General features: G+C 43.7%; 4 protein-coding genes across 4 annotated transcripts; 2 read left to right on the top strand and 2 right to left on the bottom strand.

The window, feature by feature from the left end:
- Positions 1–1,433: 1,433 nt before the first annotated feature.
- On the top strand, positions 1,434–9,720 carry LOC100835055 (kinesin-like protein KIN-12G). Its single transcript, XM_010231559.3, has 21 exons — positions 1,434–1,724; positions 1,920–2,075; positions 2,160–2,243; positions 2,369–2,488; positions 2,575–2,688; positions 2,829–2,921; positions 3,706–3,795; positions 3,942–4,012; positions 4,133–4,207; positions 4,314–4,401; positions 4,537–4,595; positions 4,696–4,759; positions 4,832–4,897; positions 5,089–5,217; positions 5,297–5,401; positions 5,525–5,760; positions 5,861–5,930; positions 6,070–6,123; positions 6,332–6,391; positions 6,512–6,591; positions 7,613–9,720. Exons 1-21 carry the CDS (start codon positions 1,623–1,625, stop codon positions 9,438–9,440), a joined length of 3,744 nt encoding a protein of 1,247 aa, XP_010229861.1. The 5' UTR covers positions 1,434–1,622; the 3' UTR covers positions 9,441–9,720.
- Positions 9,721–10,283: 563 nt separating this feature from the next.
- LOC100832907 lies at positions 10,284–11,746 on the top strand. The gene has a single exon (XM_003559469.4). It carries the CDS (start codon positions 10,839–10,841, stop codon positions 11,295–11,297), a length of 459 nt encoding a protein of 152 aa, XP_003559517.1. The 5' UTR covers positions 10,284–10,838; the 3' UTR covers positions 11,298–11,746.
- A 603-nt stretch (positions 11,747–12,349) lies between these two features.
- LOC100831386 (protein STRICTOSIDINE SYNTHASE-LIKE 3) lies at positions 12,350–14,775 on the bottom strand. Its single transcript, XM_003559464.4, has 3 exons — positions 13,932–14,775; positions 13,098–13,265; positions 12,350–13,010 (listed from the first exon to the last, which is right to left on the bottom strand). The coding sequence occupies exons 1-3, from the start codon at positions 14,543–14,545 to the stop codon at positions 12,599–12,601; spliced, it is 1,194 nt and encodes a 397-aa protein (XP_003559512.1). The 5' UTR covers positions 14,546–14,775; the 3' UTR covers positions 12,350–12,598.
- Positions 14,776–15,468: 693 nt separating this feature from the next.
- Positions 15,469–19,962, bottom strand: LOC100827824 (transcriptional adapter ADA2). The gene is made up of 12 exons (XM_003559453.4): positions 19,650–19,962; positions 19,310–19,547; positions 18,954–19,019; positions 18,756–18,881; positions 18,605–18,680; positions 18,181–18,247; positions 18,043–18,101; positions 17,861–17,926; positions 17,186–17,408; positions 16,672–16,882; positions 16,187–16,501; positions 15,469–16,092 (listed from the first exon to the last, which is right to left on the bottom strand). The coding sequence occupies exons 1-12, from the start codon at positions 19,700–19,702 to the stop codon at positions 15,886–15,888; spliced, it is 1,707 nt and encodes a 568-aa protein (XP_003559501.1). The 5' UTR covers positions 19,703–19,962; the 3' UTR covers positions 15,469–15,885.
- Positions 19,963–20,378: the final 416 nt, after the last annotated feature.

The raw sequence follows: 20,378 nt of genomic DNA, 5'->3' as shown, positions 1-20,378 counted from the left end.
GGCTCGACTCGACTAGAACTTGAAGTCTATCAAGTCGAGACAAGTTCAATTGTAAGCTTTTTAGCAAGACAAGCTACACAAGGTCATCATAAAAGAACTCCTAAAAGTGGTGAAAAAAATATAAAATTGTGACGTATACATAACATACAACTAGAAGTTCAAATCTATATTCGATCTATAGCTTGGTAAAAAAAATTGTGCTATTAATAGTAGGTAGTATTCCAAGTTGGATCTTCTTTTCATATTCTCCATGGGTTGAAAATAGAAGTTTAACCGGGTCAAGTCCTTTGTTTCATGGATACAAACTCCCATTTTCGACATGACAAGGTATGTTGCATGGACGTTGGAAAAACTGTTGATTTTTTAAATTTAAACGCTAGAACTAGATGCACATGCGCATTCAATTTTTTCATGACGATTGCTACTTGGTTAGAATTGGTGGCACATATCTAAGGCCAAATTAAAGAGTGGGACTGAATACCGGTGAGACAAATACCAAACATGAAACTTGACTGGTCTAGAGACAATAGTTAATTCAATATTTCATTTTAGTGGTCTTGTTTGGTTTAATACTGCCCCTTAGCTATGATCCCACACGAGACATGGGTGAAAAAAGAAACCACATATTGAAGGGAATTCCCGTGCAAACCAAATGAGGAAGTTTTGATTAAAGAAATACGATAACATAGTGGGCTTTGTTCCGTAAACACGTAAAATTTAATGATTATTAAGCTCCATTTCACCATAAAATATATGAAAGTGAGAAAACATATAAATAAATTATACTTCCTCCTTTTCAGTTTGGCACATCTAAAAAATCCAACAATTACAATTTGTAAACCCTTTGCTTGTGTAATTTTGGTTATCAATGTAGAATCAGCGAATGCACAGAGAGAGATGCCAATGCATGCACATTGTAATTTTCGAGACACACCTAACAAATTCAAAACCGGGTTGAGAAAGTCTGCAATCCACACACTTCATGAATTGTGTCGGTAAAATCTAGTTTTCAGAATCTTCACTTGCATCAAACAATCTGCTCCCTCCGTCCAACAAAGGATGTCTCAGTTTTAATTAAATTTGAATGTATCTATACATTGAGTTATGTCTAGATACATCCAAATTTTCACAAACTTAAGACATCTTTTGTTGGACGGAGGGAGTACAACAACTTCTTTTAGAAACCAATTGTACAAATTACACATGGTGGATGCTTTAACACAAATGGACTAATGGCAGTAGTAAAATTTTCTAAACAGAATGAAATGCCTAGCGTTGAAATTTGGAATTTTCCCGATGCACAAGTTGCCAGCGGCCATGGTGTATTGAATTCTGAAACAACCAGCCAGCTCAGCAATTGGATGAGTGCCTGGACGTGGGCCAGCCTCAGCAATTGCTTCTTTTTTTGTGTCTCCGCCGCGGCGCCGCCTTTTCTCTGCGCGGACGGGACTCACTCCAAAATTCGAAATCGGGCAACGTCTCCTCCTCTCCGCTTTCCATTTCAAAAAACCCCATCTCGTCGTCTCCACCCCCAAGTCCCCAATCTCGCCATCCCGCCTCCGCCGCCGCTCTGCCCAGATCTCGACCACCGCAAGTCCATCGCAGCCGCAACCGCAGCCGCGATGCTGTCGGATGGCGGCGACGACGACCACGGCGGCAGCTCCGCTCCCACGCGGTTCGAGCTCCAGGAGGACCCTTCCTTCTGGAAGGACAACAACGTGCAGGTAGTGATTCGTCTCGCCCCTTCACCTCAGCTCACTGGAGTCTCTCGCACCCCTTCCTACCTCCTCGCTTCTTCCTCCCAGTTCTGTCTCGATTCAGTTCACTGGTGCCCGCATGCTGTGCCGGTGGCCCGGTGGAACATTTCGTCGAACACCTAGTTCATCTCGCCTGCAGGTGCTAACCACTCCGTCCTGCAGGTCGTGATCCGTGTCCGGCCGCTCAGCAGCAGCGAGATATCTCTGCAGGGGGACAAGAGATGCGTCAGGCAGGATAGTTGCCAGAGCATCGCCTGGACCGGACACCCGGAGTCCCGGTTTACATTTGATCTGGTCGCCGATGAGCACATCACTCAGGTATACTCTTTGTATTCTGATATCGTTGTTTGTGGTCGTCTGTTCCTTTACTTATTTTATACTGTGCTTGTGCTTGTGGTGTAGGAGAGCCTTTTCAAGGTTGCTGGGGTGCCCATGGTGGAGAACTGCATAGCTGGCTATAACAGTTGCATGTTTGCTTATGGGCAGGTGAGCTACAGCTTCCACCTGCTGATGCAAATTCTTAAGTTTTCAGGGTGTTGCTCTTTGCTTATTGCTGTCGATTTACAATTTACATTTCGAGTCTTCACACTAAAAGTACATGGTTTTGTTAGACTGGTAGTGGTAAGACCCACACAATGCTTGGGGATATAGAAAACGGCACACGGAGGAACAATGTGAACTGTGGTATGACGCCCCGAGTATTTGAGCATCTCTTCTTAAGAATCCAGAAGGCAAGTTCTGATATGTTGATTATGGTATCTAATTTTGCTGTAGATGGCGTACTGTTCTAATGTAACTTTTGAACTGCTGTTTTCAGGAAAAGGAAATAAGAAGAGCCGAAAAGCTCAGTTTTACTTGCAAATGCTCATTCCTGGAGATATATAATGAGCAGATTCTGGATTTGCTCAATCCAAATGCAATAAATTTACAGGTGATCCACTAAAATGCAGTCTAGGTTGCCTTTAGCTGTTTGCTGGTTGCATCTTTTCGTGACACTGTTTGGAAATGTTCACAATTTTGGCATTTAAGTTTTTTGAACCACGCACGGTTTACTATTTATTCATTTTACAGGTAAGGGAGGATGTGAAAAAGGGTATTCATGTCGAAAATCTGACTGAACATGAGGTTTCGAATGCTCGAGAAGCAATGCAACAACTTATTGAGGTTAGCATTCCAAGTTCCAACTGCCAAAAATTGTAGGACTGGACTGATTTTTGGCTGCATATCACGATAAGGTACTCTAGGCCATAGGCAAGACAATGATAGCATAGAGATTAACTTTGCCTGCTTATGTGTTGGTGGTGCGTTCGTATGACTTGCTGGCTGAGTAGTCTGTTGGGTGTCTTTGGCCTGTATCTCTTACTCCTGCTTAATTAATGAAAGGGACAACACTTTTGCCTCTGTTTCAACTTTCAATTTATTTAGTTTTTCTCAAGGTTCTTGCCATAAAAGTTAAATAAACTTCTAACATTAAGTGTATATGTTGTTGTTTTGGCCTCCAGTTCTTGGTGTACGTTAGTTTTGTCCTGATCATTTTGGCCTTTAGCAACAATTGCTGAAAACCCCCCAGTTTTTGAGACTATACATAAAAATGGCACGATAGAATTTTGTTTTGATGTGACATAAATATGTAAACCTGGATTTAAATAAGAAAATTGATGCACGTATACTGACTACATGGTGGAGTGACTGAACTAGTACTCTACATGTCTACCGGTATCTAGAGCCATGTTATAAGTTAAATTGATCTAACTCTTAAAATTTTGATTCGCATGTTACGCTGAACTTTTCCTGTACTGTTAGGGATTGCTTCAAGTTCTTATCCTCTCTTTTTGGCATCATTAAGCTAGCATCAGTGCTATTATTATGTAACATCCCACATATGTGTATCTAATATCCCACATATGTGTATCAGTTTCACTAGATAAGTTCTCTATTTTCTTTTCAGGGGGCAGCAAACAGAAAAGTGGCATCCACCAATATGAACCGAGCAAGTAGCCGTTCTCATAGTGTTTTTACCTGTCTTATAGAGAGTAAGGTATCGTTTTTTAAAACAGGATGCAAAATAATGTGCCTTTAGTCTCAAAGATATTGGTGGGCGTACCAGCATATATTTGTTGCTATTTTAATCTATGCATAACTGTTCCTGCACTTAGTCTTCTGATTGAGCTTTCAACTGTACAGTGGGAGTCACAAGGTATCAAGCATCATCGATTTTCTCATCTTAACCTAGTTGACCTTGCTGGTTCGGAGAGGTATGCTCCAAATGTAACCTTGCCTGTAACATAGTGTTTTGTGTTTCAGAACTGGCGCAAACATACTTACCATGCACATTCAGTCTCCCATTCTTTCTACTCAACATGGATGATGTGCAGGCAGAAGAGCTCAGGTGCTGAAGGGGAACGCTTGAAGGAAGCTACAAACATCAACAAGTCACTCTCAACTCTAGGGTCAGTTTGTGAGCTTCATTTTTTTTCTGAGATAATGCAGAACTCTTCACAGCTTGATTTGAATTCAGTTTAACGACTTAACTGTTTCACAATGGCATTGTTGCAGACTTGTCATTACCAACCTTATTGCTGTGTCAAACAAAAAGTCACAGCATGTTCCCTATCGTGATTCAAAATTGACATTTCTCCTTCAGGTAATATCCACAGCTGAAGTGGTAGAGTTCTCATGCTATGTGTTTGACTGCTACAGAGAAGTATTTGAGTAGGTGAAATTAAAAGATTATACATAAATGTGATAACATCATTCATTCATTTTTGTCTCTTTCCAGGACTCGCTTGGTGGTAATTCCAAGACCACTATAATTGCAAACATAAGCCCATCTAGCTGGTATACTTCTAAACATGACCTTTTTTCTTTTCTTGAAAAGGTTTGCTGTAGTTCTATGTCGTATTTACTGACAACTTTATCTGGTTTGCACTTTCACTAGTTGTGCAGCTGAGACGTTGAGCACATTGAAATTCGCGCAGCGGGCTAAGTACATAAGAAATAATGTGTGTAATGAAAAACATGTCTTATCACTTATTTCCAAGATGCAAAACATCAATACATTGTTGCTCTTGTAGGCTATTATAAATGAGGATGCCTCTGGTGACGTTCTGAGCATGCGTTTGGAGATCCAAAATCTCAAGGTATAGATTTGTATTTTTGCTTAACAAAATTGCTATGTGCACTGGATTACAATAAGATCCAGGATGATATGCTTGCCCTAATTATGGTCCAACCTTTTGCGTTAATAAACTTCAGCCGGTACTCAGTATTTTATTGCACAATCTTGCTATGTATTTGTTATACACAGTCAATCCTTGCACTGTTTTCACAGAAAGAACTTAGCCGCCTGCAAGGAGGTGGTAATTCCAATGGATTTATATGCGAGTCCCCTAGCGCATTCAAATGGGATCAAGCTCATGGATCATTCAGTCCCCTAATGTTTGATAAACGAGCTACACAGGTATTTTTATACTATTTTGTTTGTTGAACTCAATGTGTTTGAGCACGAGCTTACTTTCTCTTTCTTGTATTGTGTTTAGAGGAAAGATTGTGATACTGCACTCGTCGCTGCTTTTAGGAGGGAGCAGGAAAAAGAAGCAAAATTAAAGGCAGCAATTGCTGCAAAGCAGATGGCCGAACAGTTGGTATGCAATTCTCTTAATTACATTAGCTTCTGTGTAGACTCAAGAACAGTTTGACATGAAAGAGCAAATACGTGCCAATATGTTATTGGTTTTTTGTTATTTCAATTTGCTTTGACACCACAGGCTTCTCAAAGATCAGAAGAGCTAAGAAGTTTCAAGATGATGCTTCGCTTTCGTGAAGATCGGATCAAGAGATTGGAGCAAGTTGCTTCAGGGAAGTTATCTGCTGAGTCACATCTCCTACAAGAGAAGGAAAACCTCGTGAAGGAAATGGATGCTCTACGGAGCCAACTAGAACGGAATCCAGAAATTACAAGATTTGCTATGGAAAATCTACAATTGAAGGAGGACCTTCGAAGGTTATCTTTGCTATCCGATCACTAAAGCTTTCCTTGAATGCTTACTGTTTATGTTAATATGGTTGGTAGCTTGATGGCTTGTTATTGTTGAACTTTGCAGGTTGCAATCAGTTGTTGATGAAGGAGAACGGGAAATGATGGATGAGCAGATAAATGAATTAGAACAGAGGGTGGGTATCCACTTTCATGACACGGTGGCTTGTGAAGGGCAGAATATTTTGTGATAAAATCATTTGTACTAAAATTAGCTTGTTTATACTCTTACAATTTCTTGACGTCCTGAAATTATTTAATTTGTATAACTTGCAGCTCCTAGAAGCACTTGACTGGAAACTTATGAATGAGAAGGATCCTGTTAACAAGGTTTGCTTATATAATTTATAGGCTTTACTCCCGCTCAATGAAAATAATGCAAAGCTTTTGAGTTTGTCTAAAGAATATGTGATTTTTTTAACAAATGATTCCAATTCTAAAGCTCAACCTTAACTTTCTGTGAATACTTTTATTCTTGGGCATTATGTCACTTTAGCTGCAATTTGGCTTAAACGATGTATCATAATGACTTTTGTAGGACCTTTCACTATTTGAGGAGTCAGCTGGTGATGAGAAAAACGAGTTTCTTCATTTGCAGGTTGGTATTGTACAACACTATCTGATATATCTAAATTCTGGTTGTATCTTCACAGATGGTACTCTACTATACTCTTGTTCGTTAGCTCCTGTAGCATGAGTTTGTTATGCTGTAATGCAGGCTATTCAAAATGAGAGAGAAATCGAGTCACTGCGTAAAAATTTAAGTGTCTGTCTTGAGGCAAAAGAGAAACTTGAGAGGTATGCCACTATTTTCCTCCCTTGTGTATACTGTTAGTGCCTGATACAGTTGTACAGCATGCTGGAAGACAAAACGACCAACCCAATCAGCTTTTGTAGTCATTAACGAGTTGTGATATATTGTATTTCCAGTATCCAATCCAGGCCCCTTGTCCGAACACAACTCTCACATATGTAATCCTTGGTGCCCCATGAAAGAGTTTACAAGCGTATACAAATACCTAGAAGACAAAACAACTCACTGTCACTGTAGAAATTGCTGCATACTAGATTTCAGGACCTATGGTTTGATTCTTGATATTCTTATTACTGTTGGTCTCGGCTGCTTATGAACCAAGCCTAGCTCAGGATGGTGGGATGTTGCCCAGGTTCGAGTTCTCCTCAACTTGAATTTGGGTGCCTATTTCTTCTATCCATGAAATGCTCAGGAATATATTGCACCGCTTGAGTGGATGTCCTTCCGATGTACCAAATATGTTCTCGTTTTAAAAGGTTGTCAACAAATTTAAAGAAAAATTGTGAACATGCATTATGCTATCACATAGACCTGTAAAATTTGGTGCAAAAATATGATCATATGTGTCATGTCCACAATATTAACAAATTGGTTCGTATTGAATAGTGCTTACTGTACATGTTTGAAACATCTCAGAAGACGATGACATCAATTCTGAACAACTGGGGTTGTAATTGTTAGGTTAGGTCAGGTGTAGATCAACCCCAAAATTCATTTGTGCTGTACTTTGTTCAATTCACTTGCTTGTGATATCAGCAGTTCCATCAGTTTCCTTATTACCTAGGAGTTGTTCTTGCGACTAATGTGTACGAGCCTTCTGAATATTCTAAAAAGCCCTAAAGATACTGCAGATCATTTCTAAATCATCTTGGCTTGCATGCTCCCCAGAAGCACTTTGCCAATGGTTTTCACTGCATTCTACTATGTGTCTGGAATTATGATTTTATGCCTATGCTTGTCCAGAGATTATTTTATGTTTCAGTACTCATATTAGATATTATTCAGGTGTGTTGATCAGTTGACCGTAGAGTTGGAGGGAGCAAAGAAATGTGATGACGCGAACAAAGAATTTGAGGCTGCCCAGCTCCAGGAACAATCCGTACTGCTTGATGCTCAGACGGAACTTAAGACGTTAGTTGATGCAATTGCTACTGCAAGTCAACGAGAAGCAGCAGCTCATGAAACTGCAATTGGGTTGGCCAAAGAGAATGAGGAATTGAGAGCACAGCTTGAGGTCCTGGTCGAGGATAACAAGAGATTGGTTGAGCTCTATGAACATGCTATTGTCAAAATAGAGGTGAAACAGGATGGAAATTATCCTTCCATTCCTCAAACTGAAGATCTGAATGAGCAGCAAAGCAGCCATCCATCGTATGGAGGGAATGATGTGAGTCATAGCCTGATGGATGACCACCCAGAGGGTGCAACGGATTTTCCTGTGAATACATTCGGAGAGTCTGAAATATCAGACAAAAAATACAGCCACGGTGATGAACTTTCGAGAACTGAATTTTCAGAACTCCAACTTCAACTGGAAGATATGCATGAAGAAAATGATAAACTTATGGGTCTGTATGAGAAAGCTATGCAAGAAAGGGATGAATTAAAAAGGAAAATGGCTGAGCAAAGCAATCCCCTGACAGAAGACATTCAGTTGTACGAAAGAGATGCTGGAATCAATGAAGCAACAAATGCTGAGGAATTCCAAGGAAAACATGTACATGATTTGGCATGTGTAGCTTTTAAAGAAGTGATGCAGCTTGTTCGGGTTAAGCTGGACAATGTCCAAGACAAGCTTGTGACCGCCCAGGATGCAGTACCATTTCTTAAACTACTTGAAATGGCTAGTATTAAGGCAGAAGAACTTTCGGCAAGAATTCAGCACTGCTCTCTAGATGCTCATCAAGACCAGCAACACATGAATGCCCTTAAGTCTGCACTGTCAGAATCACAGGAGAGAAGAAATGCTCTGGAAGGCAGGTTTTTCTTGCCTGCAGCATCATGCTGGGACTTGCATTTGAAGAGCAAAACCCTTGCTGGGTCCAAGTTTGATGTCAGCTTGGAATTAATGAATAAGAAGAAGGAACAGTTGAGCAATCTACAAATTCGCAAAAAGGAAATTTCTGCTGCACGTACAAAAGCACATGGCTCTGAAATTGAGTTGAGAAACAAAATTGACGACCTTAAACTAAAATACCGTTCTTTTGAAGCTCAAAGGAAGGAGACAGAAAAGGTTCTCTTTGCTATTGATAATTTGGAGACTCACAAACCCGTAAATTTTGGCAAGGCATCTGAACTGCTAAAATCCGAGGAGGAGAGAACAAATCTTCTATCTGAACTGAAGAAGTCCCGTGAACAGCTTAGCATGGTGCAGAAGGAAATAAAAAGCATGAAGTGTGATGATATTGATGACAAGATTTCATGCCTTGAGTCAGAGATAGAGGATTGCTTAATCTCCCTGCTGGAAGTTGATATCGAGAAGTTTGTGCGAGATTACAGCTTGGCTGAATTTTGGGAAGGTGGGCAGAAGTACATGGCGAGCTTGCTGGTTGACTACCAAGATTGCATTTTTCAAGTTCAGTTGGTGGAGGAGGAGATCAGGTTATGCGAGGAGTCAGTTCGACACCATACAATGTCCTTGGATGATCTGAATCCAAAGCTAAATCAAACAATGGGGAACCTTGGCGAGCTTCTGCGAGAGAGAACCTCTCACGGTCTGGATGCATCCATGCTGCATCTTTCCGATAAGGTAAAAGGGGACCTTGATGCCATTGAGATTCATGTTGCTGAGGCAAGGCAGCTCTTGCTCATCGATGACCAAACCGATTTGTGAACCTGTTCTAAGTAGTATGACGCTCCTTCAAACCGATGTCACGACTGACAGGCTAGTCTGTCTTCGCATTCATGTGTACACATCCTTTGTAACAGAACATCAGTGGCTAGGTGTTGCCATATTTGATTCGATTCTGTGGGATGGAAGCCCTGAAGTTGACTGTAATTTTTTGGTGCGACCTAGTATTATTCTCGCACTTCATTGTGCAGGACAGCAACTGATTGGACAAAACTGACCGTACATGATGTTAATTCCAAGATGGCTTGATTCTTGTGTGTTCTGTAGCATAACCTATTGCAAGACTGTCACGGCTCCAGCTCTTCGCATGAAAATTGCAGTACGATTAATTTGTTTTTTTTAACACAAACAACTTTGTTTGACAAAAGCATACTGTAGCTTCTTCAGGGCGTCACGCATCATGCATGAGGCCGTATTGCTTTTAGAAGCTTCTTGCTATTGTCTTCTCTGCTTTGTTTCTTTTGCTTTTATTTTATGTTCTTGCTGAAACAGAAAGAAATCTGATTTGCCTCTTTGTTCCACTGAAACTGAACAGCTGCTCAATGAATACTTAAGTAAACCCCCCCATTGTCATTTTGTAAGAGCAGCTACCTGCTGCCTATGCCAAGTGGAGTAGGCTTAATGTAAATATAACCATACGCCATCGCCATCACTTGACCAAATCAAATCAATCACACGTAAGATGCATGTACCAACAAGGCAACAGCTAATCATCATCCGCACGTGTGGGGAGGTTAGGAAAAGAAAACCCAACCACGGACGCTCAAAGCACTGTTAGCAGCAAAGCGGTCGCGCCGTCGGATCAAAACCCCCGCAACCCCACACACTCTTCGTGTAGTCGGCTCGGGCTGTGGCTGGACACGCTGTCTCCGCTGTGTTTCCCATCCTCATCGCGTCGCATCGGCATTGCGAGGCGGCATGACTCATGCGGCACCCAAACCGCTGCTGGGCTCGGCGCGATCGTGATCTCGATTCTCGAAACTTGGTGCCGTTTTGGCAACGACCCGGCCAGAATAAATACAGTAGAGTTAACGAACGCGGGGGGGATAAATGAGGAATTGCAGCGAGAGGTGGTGGAGTGGAGAAATTGGTGTCTGATTTTCTTTTTCTTCTCATCCGTCGCCGCCTCTATCCTCCATCTCTCTCTTTTTTTGAAGAGAATCCTCTATCGGTCTATCCTCTCTCCCTATTGTTTGAACAGAATCGATCCTGTTTTATCTCTCTCGCGTCCACCAACCGCTGGAGGACTCTCTCTCTCTCTCGGTCCCCTGTAAATACCGATCCATAAACCGCGCGGCAGTTGTGGATTCTTCATTCTTCCTCCCCCCCAGGAATATCCGAGGATTGGGCTCGTGCGTGAGGGAGCAGCGGCGGCGGCGTATGCGCGAGGGCGGCGGCGGCCGAGACGAGCAGGCGGCGGCGCCGGAGCAGGAGCATGAGCCCCAGCCGGGGTGCGGGGGCGAGGCGGCGGGGCAGGCGGCCGCCAACTGCGCCGCCGTGTGCTGCTGCTGCCCCATGGCGCTGCTGGAGGTCGTGCTGCTCGTCGCCGTCCGGCTGCCCGCGGACGTCGTGCGCCGGCTCAAGAGGCGGCGCCGGCGGCGCCGGCAGCTCCGGCGCGGCGGCAAGGGGTCGTCCGCGTCGCTGTCGGGGAGCGCCAAGGCGATGATCGCGGCGGCGGACGAGGCCGCGGCCGGGACGAGGCGCGGGGAGATGGAGGCCGAGGCGGAGGCGGCGTCCGAGTTTGAGCGCGAGATCATGGGCTCCCGGTTCCACGGCGGTGGCTTCTGGCGAAGCGTCTCCTCCGGCTCCAACTCCTGCGCCTCCTCCGTGCGCCGGTAGCGTCCAAGGCCAAACCCCAACGCCCAGGCTTCTTCTTCTTCTCCTTCTCCGCCGGTCTCTCGCAACATCGTGCCAAACTGCCAATTGCATCGATCAAGAGTGTTTGTTTTCTTGTGCTCTGGTGTATGTGCAAGATTTGTCCCCGTCAGGTGTTCGTTTTGGGTGTCAGTTTAGTTTAGCATCTTGGTACAGCAACCGATTGTGCACACGCCAACACGTGCTTGCGAGTTTGCTTTCATGTAGTACGCCCTTTTTAGGATCGATTCGTGAACAGAGGAGGATGAACTGTGGTCCTCAACTCCTGGCCGCGTAAATTTTGTCTCTGTTTCTCAAAGTCATGTCGAGCACCGTATGCTGACACTTGTAGTTTGCTTACGTGGTGTGGTCAAACAATAGTGTTATATATAGTGGAATGTGGAGCATAATGCCATTCTTGTTTCAACTTTGAAGAAATCTTGGACCTAGACTAGACAAGTACCATATGCCTCTTTTATTCACACGGTTGTAATACACAGGAATCGGAATCGAAAAAACACAAAATTACAAGGAAGAGGTTAAGCACACAAAATTGCTTCCTAGCTTCTAAGGGTCAGTTTGGCATTGCTGAACCGTGTTGCGCTTAACTTATTTTGTAATCTGCTGTGAAAAAATACACAAAAGTGAAAAGTTGGTTAGCCAAACACGAAAATAGCGATAAGCAGGTGAAAAAAAAACAGAATTATGATACAGTTTGTATCTACCGCTCAAATTTTGTCAGTTGACCTACAAGTTAGCGATGAAAAGTGATTTTGTCCCTAGCTACTGTGTTGATTTTCCATGTACGTCATACCACTCAGAGAACTTCTCATTCCAAAAAATTTATACGAAAGCAACCAATTTTGAAATATGTTTCAGAAAAGAAAAAAAATAGACTTGTGTTACTGACTTACTCCTCACCACGTCACGTTTCAGGACTAATGTTTGGGTCTCACAAACCGGTATTTTTTATTATTATTATATAAAATAAAAGGGAAAAAATCATTTTAGGCAGTAAACTAGTTTCACTAATGATGTGACAACGTGTAACAGCACTTTCTGAATTGAACGACAGGAAATCCAAAGAGATCAAGCAAACAGCACTTGACAAATATGGACTCGAAATAAATGATGAGGTCTTCGCTGAAGATCCCAGTGAGAAACTAAATGTCAGCGCGTTACAGTTACTACTGGCGAAAGGCTGAAACATCAAACAAATCTAGGTTGCTTCAAGACCAAATTTTATTTGGATCAAGCGTCAAAGTGTGCAACGGCATCTCGGGCAGCTAAGATTCCTTGGCATAGTCGAAAACAGCAATGAAGGGCATGAGAACAGATCCTATCCAGAGCTTCCCATCCTTCTCCTCCACTTCACTGACAGCTCTCACTACCTGCCCTTTAGTGTCCTCCAAGATGTCAAGCACCTCCCCGTCAGGGCTGTACTTGATGATCAGCGCGTGCAGATTGCCGCCAATTTGCATCAGGTAGTGATACTTGGCGGGGATCGGGAGGCTGAGCAAGAACTTCCTCAACTGGACACGGCGACTTGTGAGTCGGGCATATGCGCTGCGTCGGCAATGGATCGCTACCCAGAATTCACCCTTCTCATTGGTCCTCACATTGTCTGGAAATCCAGGCAGGATGGCGAAAAGATCTACGGTTCCAGCCTTCTCACCCTTCAACCAATATCTGCTTAGCCTGTTTCAGCAAGGGTACAACAGTCAGTGTCTGACATGAAGTGGAAGTGAGTGTGTCTGAACCAATTGGAGAGAAGAGTATATAGACCTTCCACGAGATCCTTCACAGAAGACGAAGAATGAGCCATCCTTACTTAAACTCACCCCATTGGGAAATTGGAGGTTGCGATGAAGAACTGTTGTTTCTTTTGTTTGCGGGTTGTATTTCAAGAGCCTCCCGGAGGGATCCCCAGAGAAAACTAATTGCATGAAATTCCTGAAATGAATGGCCACACTGATAATTAGTTCAAAAACACCAGCACCTCTACATGATAAAAAAAAAAGGTTCAATTCGACGTCTGCTAAATACGGAGTAGTAAAAAAGAAACTAATATGCAAAACGGTTAGCTTGTATACTCCTGTGTGAGGAAAGCAAAACATTTCCTAGAGCAGCAGCCTACAGTTGCAAAGTTACTATTTCACGCCACACAAACGTTGAACTGCCGTAAAATCTGCTAGTTCTTTCCTTTTTAGAACTACTCCTATGTCATAAAGTTTGACTGGGTAGCATTAACACTGTATGGATATGAGATAGATAGACCACTAACAGCATATCAAGAGTTCCCAGTGCATTTGTCCACTTTGAGACAGGATGCAAAAGGTCATGAAAAGTTCTGAGACTTGTATTAAGATGAACTCCAACAATCAGCAGATGATATACCTTCATACCATGTTGTCAGATTACCAGTTTACCACTTCACCGGTGATACGTACTAAACTAACCTTCCAGTAATTTGGTCCTAACAATCCAGCCATACGTCCAAGATATATTCAGGTCAACTAAAAACTGAGCCGATGGATGCAAACATACAGCACCAACAGTGTGCAACACCATGAGATGAAACTGACGAAGCAGAGGTGAGGGGGCATTGGCATCACGAACCTTCTCTGGTAGTAGATGCTGCTGTCCGTGAAGTAGACGTTCCCTTCGGCGTCAAGGTCGAGGTCGTTGGTGAAGTTGAAGCGCACGCCCTCGGCCTCCGTGGCGAGCGGCGTGGCCAGCCCGCCCTCGGGCCCGACCTTGAAGAGGCCGAAGTAAGCATCTGCAATGTAGAGGTTCCCGGTCCGCTTGTCGAACCGGATGCCGAGCGCGCGGCCGCAGATGTGCTCGTCCCTGAGGAAATCCAGCGGCGACGCCTTGGGCCCGCAGAGCTCGGCGGTCCAGTTCGGGGAGGCGTGCGCGAAGTAGACCCAGCGGGCGCCGTCCCAGAAGAGGACGCGGCCGTCGGCGACGCCGGTGTAGGGCCCGCGGCCTTGCGGGTCGAAGGCGACGCTCTCGGGGCCCTGGACCTCGCCGCGGAACCGGATCTCCGCGCCCCGGAGCCGCTCGCCGGCGTCCGCGTGCGGGGGCATCTCCGCCGCGTCGGGGAGCTCGACGACGTGCGCCTCGAAGCCCGGGAAGTCCACCATGCTGCCCAGCCGCAGCGGGTCCGTCGCGCAGAACGCCGCAAACGCCGCCACCACCACCGCCGCCGCGACCACGCCCGCCGACGCCATCTCCTCCCTCGCCCCTGCCTCGCCTTCTCCGCCTCGTGGGTCTCTCCGCCTGCGCCCCGCCCAACCAGTAGCAAATGGGTTTAGGTAGCTAGGCACGGGTCGTCATCGCTTTGTTGCGCCGCTGCTCTGCTCGCGTCGTTGTGATTTTGATGCGCGAGCGCGACGACGACGCGGGTCGCCCCTCGCAACGCTCATGCCAACTACCCCTCTCACCCTCGGCTTCCCCTTCCCCTGCACAACGCACATGCCGCTATCAAGGAGTCACTGTTCCTTTTACCTCAAAACAAAACGAAAAAGAAATTGGATTTCTCATTTTCGCTGCTGTTCCTTCAGTGTTCACTCCCAACACGAGCACGCAACCAACTACTTCTGCTTTGTCAAGAATCAGCGTGACACCAATGAGCTTTTCAACAGCTACGTGAATACTCGCGTAAATTGTGGTTAAAAGACATGATCGATTGTGACCTGTGTTAACAGTCTTCCGATTTTGCACAGGTCACAAAACGGATGTGTGTGTTTTATATACCAAAGTATACAGGTGTAAACTGGCGGAAACTTGACCCATCAGTGTACATGCATAAATATTTCAGATATTTTCAAACTTATAGGCTGTAATTTGGTAGTGTCTAACTCTCGGGCGCACCGCTGAAGCACCTGAACATGTACTAGATTGAGGGGATCAACCATCAACAACGATGAACTGCCTTTAGTTTTATAAAATGAGTTGACATGAACACTTTTCAAAAAATTTGTGGAAGATGTTACCAGTTGTGCCAAAAATTGGACGTAAATCTTAGCTCAAACCAACCATGTAGCTAGCCCATACATACCAGACAGAGCGAACAATGCAAAGAGAGCAAAGATCAATTGAACCAACAGAAGCTACACAAACGCAAATCAGCATAAATATACATTCTTGAATATGAACACTCGCAAAAAATTGGCAGGGAGCTTTAATAATTAATGTCTGGTCTTGGAACAATGGCATAAAATAGGACGAATGTTTACATACATGATACATCATTTCAGAACCTAAACCTACAACAAAGGCACTAACAGATCACCACAGTACACTCAGCGATGGCAACTATCCTCTTAAAAATTGAACAGCAATGGTAACTCATGCTACACATTCCCATTGCGGGCGATAATTTTACAATTTGGCTCGAATGCCTTATTGTGCTTCTTCAGAAATCTGACACAAATTTCAATTTAACACTACAGCCAAGTTAACTGTAAGTATAGCCTCCATTTTTACACAGAGTCTCGGTCATGCTGCGAATGAGAAACCAAGATTTGGTTTTGGGGGAAGTTTACACCAGGCAAACCCATTGGCAAAACTAAACAGTTGGAGCCTCCTCATTGCTACCGAGCTTTTTCATCACCATATCATAAACAGTATCTACTTTGGCAGGGTCTACCTTGAATAATACATGGGCATCTTCCCTTTTGACGACACTGCCCTTGAACATCTCCTGCATCAATACCTCCTGCATTCTCAGATAATGACTAGGTAGCAATCTGTTTTGGCAGCATAGAAGTTTTTCCTGAAATAGAGAAGGATGGGTCATTTCTTTACTGTATCAAACACCAAAAGTATGAACAAGACGGCATGAAGAATAAATAAGCAAATTTCCTTACACTGGCGCTTAATAGCTCTGCCCCAGGAAGACCAACAATGTCCCAATCATCCCATTGTTTAGCGACTGTATGTCCCGTTGCTTTGGGAGAATCCCGACCGCCAGAATCTACAGTAGCATTGCTTTTCTTTGGATCGAGATTCCCATCAGATTCAAGTTTCATAGGGCGATTTGTTTTGTGTACTACTTTAGTAGTTGGAATAAGTTGGCCACTTTCCTTAGCTTTGTGGGCATTCGCCTCGTACTCCTTTCTCCTCTTTTGCTCTATGTGTATCTTGGCTTCAGCCAATGTACGGCATCCAGCAGAACGACATTCCTGGTATCAACAAAATAAACTCATGTGATAGATTGTTTTTGCTACCAAAAACTTAGTGGAAGTGGAACTGCAAAATGTAATCACTCTATATATTTATATTCTTAAAAGTAGTAAGATGAAAGAAACTGGCAAAATGTATGGCCATGTAAATTTTAGTTAAGATAGAACACCTGAAGCTCTTGAATCCTCCTCCGAATTTTTCTTTCTTCAATGACACTCCTGACAAGGGCTTCATGTTCCTCCTTCGAAAGGAAACGCATGAAGACCTTGTAGCGGTGGTAAACTTCCTTGTCTTCATTTGTCAGATCCTTCTCCAAAGGATTAGGGTACAGTAAATTTCTTTCTAGTATGAACTCTTTTCTCCTTTTTCTTTCATCAAGCCTATGCATGCAAATAGTTACATGGATGAGAAGCATAAAAAAAGGTTCAAAAGTATAGGTAACTTCTAATGGACTCTTTGGTAATTAAACATGATCTCTGGTGGTTACCAATGAAGTCACACAAACAAACTATTTGTGCGAATCAACTAGCAACTGAAGCTATTATAACATGTATCATTTTTCATCAAAATATTAATTACTAGGAACAAAGAAAAAGGTGCTTCAATGCTGATCTTAAGTCAGGAAAAAATTCAAGAAAAGTTAATAGACACTTTTTATTATTTCATCCTCACAGCTAACAAACCTTGACAAGTAAATACGCAGAACCCGTAGCTTCAGTTCACGATCAGTTTCTGAATCAGTTTCTTTAAATTCCATTTCCGCGAGTGCTTGTTCAGCATCATTATCATATTCCGGGTCAAACTCATGTCTCTTTGCGTTGTATCCACTCAGTTCAGTCAAAGAAGGCCCTTCATCTGCAGAATATCTGGGCTTTTTTACACCAATACTTCTATCCATATGGCCATCTGGCACATGCAAGATTAACAAACCATTATTCAACAAATGATTTTGCAGGAACTTCAAGAAATACAGAGGAGCTGTGTACATCTGATTATGACAGAAAAAAACAATTGCTTCTATTCACCCTGGACACCATATATAAAGAGATAAATCTTTGGTTTATTCTAATGACAGTAACTTTGTAAAAGGAGACTCTTTAAATAAATAAAAAGGTCTTGTCACCACAAATATTTTGTACATTTGCCTCCTGTTAGTGTAATAACCTTAATCAAACTTATATCGAAGATCACAAGCATGCGAAAACATGTCAAGGACTAACGAGTGTTTTATTTTGGTTCAACATTGACAAATGGATGCTATTACTGACTTGAGGGCAATGCTGGATGAGTGAAGAGCTGAAAATCGAAAGTAAACTAATGCATCTATGTGATAACCTATCACTGGTTTATGATTTTACCTTCCATTTTAGCCAAATTAGCACTATCTTTAAAATGGCCAGCAGTTGAAGCCTTCTTATTAGCACCTGAAGCAGATCCAAAGGCATTAGCATAATCGGAACTATGTTCCCATGAGGCCATGCCATACACAAGAAAAAGGATCTAGAATTGAATCCGTCAAAGTAGGTATTTCAAGACATACCGCCAGCTATGTGTGAAGGTGATCGACCGGCTGGACCTTCTCCAGGTGCATCTTCCACCCTATGAAAGGTAACTGTTGGTAACTGGCATCTTAGATACAGAAAATGCTTATAAATATTCTAGAGCAAGAACAACATACTTGACCCTGGAGGGAGAAAATGGAGACTCGTCCTTGGGAGTCGAATCCCCTGGTAACACTGATATCCCTATACGAACAATGAGGAAACATGAGATAAAGAGTAAGAAACATAGTGATATAGCATGTCTTAAATATTTACTGATATTCTTTGCATAAATGAATACTACAGAACGCAGCAACTAGTTCTTAGCATCCAACATTCAGATTCATTACAATCAGAACAATGTCCTGCAGGAGCTTTCTGTTTTTTAATTATAGTAGCTACGATGTTTCTGCAGATCCTTGTGTTTGATGTGTCTGTGCTGATGTGTATACAGGCATTTGTTCATCATTAGCATGTAAGATATCAGAAGTACAGAAACAACACTATTAAACACATCCGAATAAAATTATTGGCATGAAAAGAAACATGACTGCGACTCACCTTTTTTACTCTCACCCTGTACTTTAGCCATGGCAAGAAGTTCCTTCCTATTCTTGCCATTAACATGAGACATGTCCTACAATGGTGAGGTGGTACTGAATTAAGTAACAATTTCCGAATCCAGAAATTGGCAGGTAGACGAAATGATTACCGGAAGGGGATAACAAGGTGAGTTCATATATGCAGTTGTATAATGTTCAATGCATTGAGCCTTGCCCTTGGTACCAACATGCTCTGCAACCTCAGCCCAATTTCCTAGACCATACATTTCAATTCCCTTCAATAACAACAGGTAGCAATCAGAACCACCAACAAGAACGTAAACAGAAAACATAGACACTGGAAATACCTCTAGAAGAAGGATTTCCTCATCTGCATTCCAATCTGGACAAATGAGTGGAAAAGACAAGTTGTCCTGTTGCAAAATGTCTTTCAAGTTAAAGCGAGCATCATAAATGACAAGCACTGGCAGTACTAAATAGTTGAAGTGCCAAGGAAGAAGGCGATTCCTATTTCCTCTTATAATTCATTATGAGACCACTCCCAGGATGATCTGTCAGTTGTGACAGGATAAACTGAAGAACATGCTTAACGAACACAGTGCTTATCAGCCTGTTCATTCCACCGCCATCAATTAAGCATCCATTTCTTTAAAATTGCAGTTCAGTGGGCTAGTAGGAAAACTAAGCAGGTGAGACCACTGACCATGACCCTGTAGGGGTGGTTGCTTCGATGCGGTTGGACCTCGGCGCCAACAGAGAAGCACTCAACACAGAGGTCGAAATCCGGGCACTTGGAGCACTTGAACCGGATCTTCCCAGAGAGGTCCTTGTTACAGTAGTTGCAGTGGTACAGCGCCTTCTTCCCGTCGCCTGCTCCACCGCACGCCGCAGAAAGGGAATCCGTCGCATCGCCGCTCGATGCAACCCTCCTCCGCTTCGACCTGCAACATACGGACCACGCATTACATGGTTTGCTCGCTCGCTCGTAGCCAAGCAGAGCGAAATGCGAAGGGGAGCGAGAGAGAGACTAGCAGAAACCAAACCTGTGGTTGGTGTCGTCGTCGCCAGGATTGGGCACTCCGCGAGACCGGCCCATCGCGGCGGGCCCAAACCCTAGCTCAAACCCCTGGAAACCCTAACCCTAGCTCGCGGGGGAGGGGGGATCTGCTACAGCGCTGCTAACCGCATCGAGCTGAATCGAATTGGGGGGGATTAATCCGAACGGCGGCGGTGATTAGGATTGGGGATTTTCGGGGATCTGCGCGGCGGTTGGGTTTGGGATTTGGCTGAGGCGGGGAGTCGGGGAGAAGACGACCACCATTGGTGCACGGTAGATAGCTACAGATCAGAACGAGTACTAGAGTCAGACTAGTATACTACTCAGGTGAGATCTGGGCCGTCCATCTAGTGTATCCGACGGTTGCCTTCTCTTCGTGTCCAAACCACGGGTTAGCTTCTTTTGCAGTCGCTTCGGAAACCTCAGGCGACAACGGTTCTGTTTTAAGACGAAGGAGAAAATTATCGGTGAAGAGTTCTCGGATAAAGTTGTTGAAAAAATCAGTTCATACAAGCATTCTGTTATGGAAAACATTAATATCTTCTGACCGATCGGTGACGCGCATCTGCTGCCTCCCGTCCTCGACACGTGGTGAGATGAAAAAAACCGTTCCCGTCGCACGCCGGTGCTCCAAAACCTCCAAGGCCAGGCCGCTGGCGATGCGAGGCCTAGCCGTCGGTGCTGTTGCAAACGAAGACCATCGTTGCTGTAAGGG

This window comes from Brachypodium distachyon, chromosome 1, assembly GCF_000005505.3.
Source record: "Brachypodium distachyon strain Bd21 chromosome 1, Brachypodium_distachyon_v3.0, whole genome shotgun sequence".
NCBI lineage: Eukaryota > Viridiplantae > Streptophyta > Magnoliopsida > Poales > Poaceae > Brachypodium > Brachypodium distachyon.
The sequence above is the reverse complement of the archived record's forward strand: the minus strand, read 5'-3'. Positions and strand labels throughout refer to the sequence as shown.

Bases quoted from the DNA above. Each gene is read 5' to 3' on its own strand.
- LOC100832907 (XM_003559469.4), top strand. From the start codon at position 10,839: ATGCGCGAGGGCGGCGGCGGCCGAGACGAGCAGGCGGCGGCGCCGGAG.
- LOC100831386 (XM_003559464.4), bottom strand. From the start codon at position 14,545: ATGGCGTCGGCGGGCGTGGTCGCGGCGGCGGTGGTGGTGGCGGCGTTT. The intron at 13,266-13,931 runs GTTCGTGATGCC...CATTCATTTCAG, and splicing joins AGCATCTACTACCAGAGAAG to GAATTTCATGCAATTAGTTT. The intron at 13,011-13,097 runs GTCTATATACTC...TTGCTGAAACAG, and splicing joins TGTGAAGGATCTCGTGGAAG to GCTAAGCAGATATTGGTTGA.
- LOC100827824 (XM_003559453.4), bottom strand. From the start codon at position 19,702: ATGGGCCGGTCTCGCGGAGTGCCCAATCCTGGCGACGACGACACCAAC. The intron at 19,020-19,309 runs GTCAGTGGTCTC...ATTTTGCAACAG, and splicing joins ACCACCCCTACAGGGTCATG to GACAACTTGTCTTTTCCACT. The intron at 16,883-17,185 runs GTTTGTTAGCTG...TTGCATGCATAG, and splicing joins CTGCGTATTTACTTGTCAAG to GCTTGATGAAAGAAAAAGGA.
- LOC100835055 (XM_010231559.3), top strand. From the start codon at position 1,623: ATGCTGTCGGATGGCGGCGACGACGACCACGGCGGCAGCTCCGCTCCC. The intron at 2,689-2,828 runs GTGATCCACTAA...TTCATTTTACAG, and splicing joins CAAATGCAATAAATTTACAG to GTAAGGGAGGATGTGAAAAA. The intron at 4,402-4,536 runs GTAATATCCACA...GTCTCTTTCCAG, and splicing joins AATTGACATTTCTCCTTCAG to GACTCGCTTGGTGGTAATTC.